This window comes from Nanorana parkeri, unplaced genomic scaffold (genome assembly GCF_000935625.1).
Source record: "Nanorana parkeri isolate BGI_ZX_2015 unplaced genomic scaffold, ASM93562v1 scaffold947, whole genome shotgun sequence".
NCBI lineage: Eukaryota > Metazoa > Chordata > Amphibia > Anura > Dicroglossidae > Nanorana > Nanorana parkeri.
Window position 1 is genome coordinate 310637 of NW_017307215.1, and position 10546 is coordinate 321182.

The 10546-nt window shown below is 48.7% G+C and overlaps 1 protein-coding gene across 2 annotated transcripts in view; it reads right to left on the reverse strand.

Moving 5' to 3' along the window:
• The window catches only part of NPR1 (natriuretic peptide receptor 1), a 71495-nt gene that overhangs the window by 7768 nt on the left and 53181 nt on the right, over positions 1–10546 (reverse strand). For both annotated transcript variants that reach the window (XM_018566411.1, XM_018566410.1), the window contains 6 exons: positions 10215–10292; positions 4196–4300; positions 2907–2978; positions 2322–2481; positions 826–981; positions 575–743 (listed from right to left, as the gene is read on the reverse strand). In XM_018566411.1, the coding sequence (XP_018421913.1) occupies positions 575–743; positions 826–981; positions 2322–2481; positions 2907–2978; positions 4196–4300; positions 10215–10292 (740 nt within the window). The remainder of the gene's footprint in view (positions 1–574; positions 744–825; positions 982–2321; positions 2482–2906; positions 2979–4195; positions 4301–10214; positions 10293–10546) is intronic.

The window sequence follows — 10546 nt, forward strand, 5'->3', positions numbered from 1 at the left end:
AGACTGGTGGGAAATGTTACTTGGCCTCCTATATGGTGAAAGTGGTCTAGACTGGTGGGAAATGTTACTTGGCCTCCTATATGGTAAAAGTGATCCAAGCTGCTGGGAAATGTTACTTGGCCTTCCATATAGTGCCAGTGATCCAGACTGATGGGAAATGTTACTTGGCCTCCTATATGGTGAAAGTGGTTTAGACTGATGGGAAATGTTACTTGGCCTTCCATATAGTGCCAGTGATCCAGGCTGGTGGGAAATGTTACTTGGCCTCCTATATGGTGAAAGTGTTTAGACTGATGGGAATGTTACTTGGCCTTCCATATAGTGCCAGTGATCCAGACTGATGGGAAATGTTACTTGGCCTCCTATGTGGTGAAAGTGGTCTAGACTGATGGGAAATGTTACTTGGCCTCCCATATGATGTCAGTGGTCCAGACTGGTGGGTATGTTTCTTGGCACACATTAGGTCCCTATTACCAACTAGAACAACACCTGAAGTAATGCTTCCCTGTCCAAGTCTTAGATAAACACAAGTAGAAGTTCAGCTCGAAGAAGTTTCCATTATCCAGATCATCACCTGTTGAACTTGCGTAGCAGAACTTTAATCTGGTTGAAGTCCGGCCTGTCAAGAGGATCCTCTGCCCAGCACCTCTGCATGAGCACCCCCAGTTCCTGAATATGGCAGTAAAGGTTGGTGGAAGGTCGGAAGTACGGCTTCTCCTGGCTCTTTACTCGGTCTATTATTTCTAAAACGGAAACAGAGAGTTCAGGAAGTGACAGAAGAAACACTGGCGCCTGGTGTAGTCAGCACGCTGGTTGGACACCCACCTTTGGGGCTGTAGTCACTGCTGTCCATGTAGAAGACCCCATTCCGAAGAGCAATCTCCTGAAGTATGATGCCAAAGCTGTAGACATCTCCTTTCTGGGTCCCCTGAGAATTGGAGGACTCCATACGGAGGAGCTCAGGAGCGGTCCACAGTCTCTCTACAACAACAATTGGTGAGGACACATCTCAGAATGGCAGAACCAGCAGCAGGTAGAAGAGTGAAACTTTTACATCATGACAACATTGCTGTAATATCCAATCATTCATTTCATCTTCCCTTTAAAGCTTCTCTTGGACCCAACTTTTCACATAGCTAAATACAAACCTGAAATGTATGAATGAATGCCACAATATTTGGAAATCTATTTTTCTTTACCTTCTCCACACTACCAAATCAGTACTTATACTACTAAATGTTGGTGCAACGGGTCATATGACTACATTGTTCTAGCAATTCCTCCTACACTGTCCCACCTTCCAATAGGAGGCCATTAGAAGGACACACTGTGGATAGTTTAAGTGTGCCAAATAGCTTGGTTGGGGTAAGGATTGGGCCTAGGGCCAAGGGTCTTCTTTATAGCGATGCACCAATACCGGTTTTTCTGTATCGAGTACCGATATTTTTTTTCCCGGTACTCGCCGATACTGAATACCGATGCCGGAAGGCCCATTAAGGAAACCAGGCGGTGTGTAATGACTCGCCCCCTGGGTTCCTGATTACCCGGGAAGCCGGTTCCATGCTCCCTCGTCACCAGGTGATGAGAAAGCATGGAGCCGGCTTTCTGGGGAATCAGGAGTCTGGAGGGTGTATAATGACTCGCCACCCGGCTTCCTGATTGGCCAGCTTCCTGATCAATCGAGAAGCCGGGGGTTGAGTCATTACATGCCGCCCAGCTTCCTGATTGGCCATGGACCTGGCTTTCTGGCCAATCAGGAGGCTGGGGCGGCAGGTAATGATTTGCCACCCGGCTTCCTGACTACTCATGGAAGCCGGGAAGCAAGTCATTACATGCCGCCCGGCTTCCTGATTGGCCTGGGAAGCCGGCTCCATGCTCTCTCGTCACCAATTGGCTTTCTGGCCAATCAGGAGGCTGGGGCGGCAGGTAATGATTTGCCACCCGGCTTCCTGACTACTCATGGAAGCCGGGAAGCAAGTCATTACATGCCGCCCGGCTTCCTGATTGGCCTGGGAAATGCCCCCAGGTGAGGGAGCCGGCATCCTGGCCAATCAGGAAGCCGGCAGCATGTAAAGCTTCCTGATACTGGAAGTTCCCGTATTGGAGTAAGCATCGGGAGTATTTGGGTGAGTACTTGGTATCGGGACCGATACCGATACTAGTATCGGTACATCTCTACTTCTTAATGACAACCAGGAGAACCATCAGTAGTGTCAGACACCTTGAGGTTCATACACTGTGAAGTTCCCTAAGCTGCCTCCATGCAGACTTCCCCATACATGTAGGTCATTAATCTCCTGAGCGGAGCCCTTCCATCTTACTGGCAAAATAAGCGTGAGAATCTTCCGAGTCAACAGAACTGCGGAAGCTGGCCAGGCCATAGTCGGTGATCTTCAGGACGAAGCGGCTGTCCACGACGCAGTTGGAGGACTTCAGATTCCCGTGGGACCCGATGACGCTGTTGTGCAGGAAGAGCATTCCCTGGAGGAGAGATAGACAGTCAGCCCAATGGGATGAAGACTAATGGAACCACAGTGACTGGGGAACTCATCTCATATCGCTCGGGCACACTTCATGCAATCTTGTCTGAGTTCATTCCCATTTATAATTTTGCGTTGTGCTGCACCAACCCCATTATAACCAAGCGCATACCACCATGTCATGGCCAATGTGGACCATTTTGGTAAAAATATCAGTTTGATTCCTTTTATTTATATATATATAGACGTCCCCTGTCTACGCTGTCCTCCCATAGGGCCCTACTAGTGACATGCAGTATTAATGGATTGTTAATAGTCTGAAGGTTCATTAGGTGGCGACTAATGCTGATTACATTGATTTCTGCCAATGTAAAGTAAAGTTTGATTGATAACATGATCAGAATGTTCAGGAAAGTCCCCACTCACCTTAACAATGTCATTTGTCAATGAATATCGGAACATCCAATCCAGGGTAATACTCTCATTTTCCAGAATATCCTACAGAAAGGAAATATAACACTTAGTCACATGACCACCAAATGTTATATATCAATATCATTATATCAATATGTATCTGTCAGGAGGGAGATGGGACGGAGCAATATTCTGCAGATCTCTAGAGAGGTCAGTGGTGGAATAATCTGCAGAATATATCAATAATATATCAATATGTATCTGTCAGGGGGAGATGGGACAGAGCAATGTTCTGCAGATCTCTAGAGGGGTCAGTGATGGAATAATCTGCATAATATATCAATATGTATCTGTCAGGGGGAGATGGGACGGAGCGATGTTCTGCAGATCTCTAGAGAGGTCAGTGATGGAATAATCTGCAGAATATATCAATATGTATCTGTCAGGGGGAGAAGGGAAGGAGCCATGGTTCTGCGGATCTCTAGAGGGGTCAGTGGTGGAATAATCTGCAGAATATATAAATATGTATCTGTCAGGGGGGAGATGGGATGGAGCAATATTCTGCAGATCTCTAGAGAGGTCAGTGGTGGAATAATCTGCAGAATATATCAATATGGATCTGTCAGGGGGGAGATGGGAGGGAGCAATATTCTGCAGATCTCTAGAGAGGTCAGTGGTGGAATAATCTGCATAATATATAAATATGTATCTGTCAGGGGGAGATGGGACGGAGCAATGTTCTGCAGATCTCTAGAGAGGTCAGTGGTGGAATAATCTGCAGAATATATCAATATGTATCTGTCAGGAGGGAGATGGGACGGAGCAATGTTCTGCAGATCTCTAGAGAGGTCAGTGATGGAATAATCTGCAGAATATATCAATATGTATCTGTCAGGGGGAGATGGGATGGAGCAATGGTCTGCAGATCTATAGAGAGGTCAGTGATGGAATAATCTGCAGAATATATCAATATGTATCTGTCAGGGGGAGATGGGACGGAGCAATGGTCTGCAGATCTCTAGAGAGGTCAGTGATGGAATAATCTGCAGAATATATCAATATGTATCTGTCAGGGGGAGATGGGACGGAGCAATGGTCTGCAGATCTCTAGAGAGGTCAGTGGTGGAATAATCTGCAGAATATAACAATATGTATCTGTCAGGGGGAGATGGGACGGAGCGATGTTCTGCAGATCTCTAGAGGGGTCAGTGGTGGAATAATCTGCAGAATATATGACTCTGTATCTGTCAGATCTCTAGTGATGGAATGCTCTGCAGAATATAAGATATGACAGTTCTCACCTGCAGGCTCCCCCGGGGGCAGTACTCGGTCAGGATACAGATATTGGGCGGGTCAGTACAAGCCCCAACAAATCGCGTCAAATGCTCATTCTGTACGTCTCGCATCTAGAATAGAAATTAAGATGACGATTATTATACAGGATTTATATAGCGCCAACAGTTTGCGCAGCGCTGTACAATATAAGGAAGACAATCACAATACAATACCAGATGGTAAGGAGGCCCCGCCCCTGAGGGCTTACAATCTGATACGATTAGGCAGATCGCTGCATTATAAGAGGTTACATGAGGTATAATAATGAGAGAAACACATATTACTTTATATCAGGGGCGGACAACTACTGCTGTGGAACTACAAGTCCCATGAGGCATTTGTAGTTTCATTACAGCTGAAGTTTGGCCGCCCCAGTTGTATATGATACCTTCTAATATCTGCATTTATTTCTCTATGTCCCTGTTAGAAATATCTCTGTGTCACTACTTCACCTCCTGACACATCCTTGAAGGCTCAGGTGGGCGGTGCAGGTTCTCTGGTGGGCTTTGCGGGGTCTCAGGTGGGCTGTGCGGGGTCTCAGGTGGGCGGATGCAGGGTTTCAGGTGGGCAGATAAGGGGTCTCAGGTGGGCGGATAAGGGGTCTCAGGTGGGTGGATGCGGGTTCTCTGGTGGGCTGTGTCGGGTCTCAGGTGGGCTGTGCGGATTCTCTGGTGGGCTGTGTCGGGTCTCAGGTGGGCGGTGCGGGGTCTCAGGTGGGCAGTGCAGGGTCTCAGGGATGTGCAGGGTCTCAGAAGGGATGTGCGGGGGTCTCAGGAGAGCTGTTCTGGGTCTCAGGTGGGCTGTGCGGGGTCTCAGGAGGTCTATGCAGGGTCTCAGGTGGGCTGCGCGGGTTCTCAGGTGGGATGTGCAGGGTCTCTGGGATGTGCGGGGTCTCAGGAGGGACGTGCAGGGGCCTCATGAGAGCTGTGCGGGGTCTCAGGTGGGCTGTGCAGAGTCTCTCAGGAGGTCTGTGCGGGGTCAAGTCGGGATGCGCGGGTTCTCAGGTGGGCTGTGCAGGGTCTCAGGTGGGCTGTGCGGGGTCTGAGGTGGGCTGTGCGGGGTCTGAGGTGGGCTGTGCGGGGTCTCTGGAGAGCTTTGTGGCGTCTGAGGTGAGCTGTCCGAGGCCTGAGGTGGGCTGTGCAGGGTCTCAGGAGAGCTGTGCAGGGTCTCAGGTGGGCTGTGTGGGGTCGGCACCAATGTCAGTATCAGTGTTTTTCCATTTTTAAAGGAGCAGTTTTCAGGACCGTCATCCTCATCCTCATCACTGTTTAGTCACTGAGCTGGAAGAGTCATTGGGTCCCCATAGCACTGGCCAGGACCATGCTGCCATTGCTGAGTAACCTGCAGTGGAAAACACAACTGCTGACTATTCACAATGGCGGCACCCCGCTGACCAGCAATGAGCGCACTGCTGCGACGCGTTCTAATTCATCACCGGACGCCGTGCGGGTTTCCTCCCGGAACATATATGGACTGAACGTGGGATTTGAGGTTTCTTTCCCGCTGCCGATCCCCTTCAGAATAACCTTCACTTATCTCCTGGAAATAAATGTGCCGCCGCAGAGATCTGAGTGATATTCCGGAGATGGAGATCGGCGATGGCGCTGAATTAAATGCGGATATATTTCTTCAGCAGCCTGTCCGCGGGGAGGGGTCGCAGAGCGAACATCGCCAGGGAAATGTCAGCGAATGTTCTGATTAATACCGCGCCCCAGCAAAGAACATTAACGAGAGCTTTCAGGAGCAGAGAGAGAGAGTGAAGGACGCAGAGAATGTCTCAGACAAGGGCACAGGCGGCGCGGCCGAGAGAGAGAAAGACGCCCGGAGAGACTGAAGACAGAGAGACAGAGGATGGGTTTGACGGCCTGCAAAATAAATATGAAGGACCACCGAGAAAGCTGACGTTTAATCTGCTTAGATTTTACCTTCCCTGGCCCCGCCCCTCTCCCCCCCAATTTAAATAAAAAACCTTTCCGTTTTCATGACATTGTTTTAGACTCTGTGATGTCATCACTGGGTCTCTGTGCTCCTCTATGCAATGCAGGCCTGACTGTCCCAATCCCACCCCTATTACTCATTAGCTATCAGGTCTTTCAATCATGGCTGGTGGGAGGGGCCGGCATAGCTTCCTGAAACCATCACAGTACTCCTCTTAGGAGCCCTCAGCCCTGATACAAACAGTGGGGGAGGAGTTATGAAAATATCAAAATGCCATGATGGGTGGGTATCAGTCTCAGGAGGAGTGGGCGGTCCTAGGCAGAGTGTATTTGCATGCGGACTGCCTTAGGTAACGCCCACTTGTGATGCTGAGCCTCCGTGATTAAAATAATTGAATGAAAGCGGCGGGGACAGTCAGGCTGTGGAGGAAAGTGCTAGACCAGAGGTAGCCAAACTCCGGCCTTCCAGCTGTGGTGAAACTATAAATCCCATGATGCATCTCTCTCCGGGAGTCATGTCTGTGGCTGTGAGAATCTTGCAATGCCTCATGGGATTTGTAGCTCCACCCCAGCTGGAGGGCCGGAGTTTGGCTACCCCTGTGCTAGATGATGCTGGGCGTCCTCCAGCCAGGCAAGGAGGCGGGCTCTATCTGACTTCTAAGGCACATTGTGAGAGGCTCGCAGTGTGCAGTGACATCAGAGGAAGCCGCGTCAGTGTGGTTCACACTCCATGCAGCCCTCCGATCTCTTATTCATGGTAACCAGCTGAGGGTTGTACATGCAGGAAGATGAGGACACAGAAGAGACGCCTCAGCGCTGATCTGAGAAAGACATTTGCAGCTTGAAAAAAATCCTCCCGAGGTGCTTTCTTATTACTTCATAACGACATAAAAACATAACGGCATCATAACGAAATCATTAACACAAAAACAAAATAATAATAATAATAATAAAATAATAACAAAATAATAAATATCAAATAATAAACATAACAAAAAAATAAACAAAATAGTTAACATAACAATAGACAAAATATATTAAAAATAAACATAATAATGTAATAATAAAAAAGACATTTAAAGAAAAATAAATTCGAGTTGTACAATTTATGGCGTCCTCACTCCTCTAACAGTCAGCACGTGTTCATCAAATTCGGTACTGTATGGGGGGGATTTATAAAAACTGGAGCAGACAGATCTGGAGCAGTTGCCCAGGGCAACCAATCAGCATCTCTCTTCAGTCTGTTCAGTTAAGATTTGAAAATGAAACAGAGAAGCTGATTGGTTGCTCCAGATTTTGTCTGCTCAGAGTTGATGAGGGTGTGGGGTCCAGGGCTGCAGACCTTTCCATTGCCGTGACAGTGCTAATGGTTTGTATGAATCGCGTCACCGTCTATGAGAGCGACCTCCCGACCTTCCAATGAATTGGCGCTCTTCCTCTATTATTCAATCACCGGATTAAATGTCGTCATCTTCTAGATAAACGCACGTCCCCATTTGGCGCTAATCACCCGCGTCTGCCATCCCAAAAATTAAACTAAAAAGGAAGATTTAGGAGCTCGCGCCTAATACAAAATCGGTGCGCGGCAGCTGCGGGCGCTTGGCCTTTCTTTTCATTAGGCGAGATGGATTTTTCATTTGCGGCAGCACAACGCTCCTCGTCGCCCCTCCAACTCTGAATCCGCGTTCTGATGAGGAAGCAGCCGGGGGGACCCTTTATGAAGCTTCCGTGAGAAGATGAGAACATATGTCGCCTGCACACTAGCAGCGTTGTTGAAGCGTCAATGTAACAACGTTTCGAGGCCGCGCAGGACCCCTTCATTCCGCATGTGATAGGTGCAGAAGGCATTTGAAGTGACATCCACCAATCAGAAAACAGCAACAACAACAAAATGGCCCCCCCTGACCTCTGATGTCATCATGACATCATAAACCTGATGTAAACAATATTGTAGTAAAGGAAATCACATGATCATTAAAAAAAAAGAGTTACATGCCAGGCCCCGGTATGTCTACCACCCTCATCATTGCTATTGGTCCATCTGAGCATGGCTGATTGCCAGGCGATGGGACGCAAGTCTTGGCACAAGCTCTTCTGATTGGAATGATGTATCACATCAGACTCCTCTCCTCACCCTAGGGATGCATCAATACCGGTTTTTCGATAACGAGTATTTTTTCCGGTACTCGCCGATACTGAATACCGATACCGGAAGTCCCATTAAGGAAGCCGGGTGCCGTGTTAGGGGAGTATGAGTACCCGCTCAAATACTCGGTATCGGCACGGATACTAGTATCGGTATCGGTTCATCCCTATCTCACCCCATACCAGATGTATAGCAGTGACCAGAGTGGTGACCATGCTGTAGCCTGGCACATGTGACTCTCTGGTATTCGGGCCCATTTACACTATATGCATGGGGCCACGCCTGGATCCCTTGCTCGCCCCATTCCCAACTCATAGACCTGGCAATCTGCCCTAAGGATGATCTGCACATTTTTCAGCGCAGCGTACTGCGACGTGCTGCGTTGCATGAAGGTTAATCAAATTTCATTTTGTGACATTTCAATAAAGTTACAAAAGAAAAAAAACAAAAAGCTTACCCGCGCGCTGCGTCATTACAATGCATTGCACCGCTCCTTCCTTGCATACACCCTCTGCTGGTGTGAGCGGGCCCTTAGAGTCCCAGCACACCCCCTCCTGTTATATCATCAGCAATGTAAAAGGAATATTATGTGATCATGTGATTTGATTTACATCCTTTTGGCGGACTTATGATGTCAGAGGTCACGGGGTACATTGGTTTGCTCTTTTCTGATTGGCGGATGTTACTTTAAATATTTGCCCATTGCAATCTGCACTCATGTCTGACGAAGGGGGCGTGGCCAGGAAATGTTGCAATGGCGGGATCAATAAAGATTTGGCCGATACGTTGAGGATCCGTGGGACAGATGTTCTCGCATCTGCTGATATCAGTAACACAACCGCAGCCCCCGGCGATGTGTGCGGTAGGAACAGACCGAGCGCTTCCCTCCTTGAGAAGGTCGCTGTCACCGGGCCCCCGGGGCCCCTGCCAATAAAACCAACAACAAACAAAGCTGTTTATGTTTAACGGGAGAGCTTTGTGCTGTGTCAGCTCGGAGCCAAGGAAGTGTCAGCGGCGGGATGGCCCCCAGATGCCAGGGCGGGCCGGGGAGAGCGCCGCCAGCCGTGATCATCGTGTCATGGAAGGCCGAGCTTCCCGACTGTATTACAATACCCGCTGATCTGTATCTCAGAGGAAGAGCCGCATGTGGGAGGACCGCCCCCTAAACAAGAACCCCTCCCTTTTACCCATTCCTTATATAATTGGATACATTTCTGGTCTCTGCTTCCCGTCATTATTTTACAAAAATTCTCGTTTTTTTTTATATCGGATCCTTTATAAAGTGGACCTGTCATCAGATCTACAGATGTCTATGAATGAGTCGCTGACACATGGCACAGCTCCACCTTATTAAAAAGCCATCCTTGAGCTCATCCGTGACTTTGCCTAGTCTAGGATGATGTCATCAGTCTGCTGCAGGCATGGAGAAGAGTTTCCCTAGTCTCCCCTCCACCCCAGTGATCGCTCAGGCAATACATTGTAACTGTGTAGCAAGTCACAGAGGCTGATCCGTGTCAGACATTTGTGAACACAGCCAGGAACTTCACGGGCAGCAGGATTTACATGACATCTCCGAGCCACCATCTTAACCCAGGAAGTAAATCAGGGGTAGGCAACCTCGGCCCTCCAGCTGTTGTGAAACTGTAAGGCATTGCAAGACTCTGACAGCCACAGGGATGGCTCCCAGAGGCATGACGGGATTTGTAGTTTCACCACAGCAAGGTTGCCTAGCCCTGAAGTAGATGTTGATCCTGGATGAAGGCTGAGCTTTGATGGCTCCGCCCTCCTGGAGGGAAAAGGAGTTCAGGAACCTGACACATGACTTGAGGGACACCTCTGGGGCCCCATTACTGGAGCGCATTGCATTGTGGCAGCTCACACAGGCTCCAGGAACAGGCTTACGTGTTTCAGCTCGAAGAGGACCTTCCGCGTCAGCTCGATGCGCTTCTGGTTCAGATACTTCACAGCGACAACGTTCCCCTGGAGAGATCAATGAGAGGAAAGAAGAATGGTCACAGGAAATGCCAAGTATCAATTATTAAAGGTCATGGATGGGATGGAAGAACAAGGGGCGCCATACTAGACCCTGAGGGTGACCCCCGAGGAATGACATTCAGGCGACAGCGACGTCTCACCGCACAACTTCACACAAAGATAACAACATGAAAAGCCCGTCACATGATCAGATATAAAACACGGCTTTCGCTGCAACATTCACTTTTAATCCTGAGCCC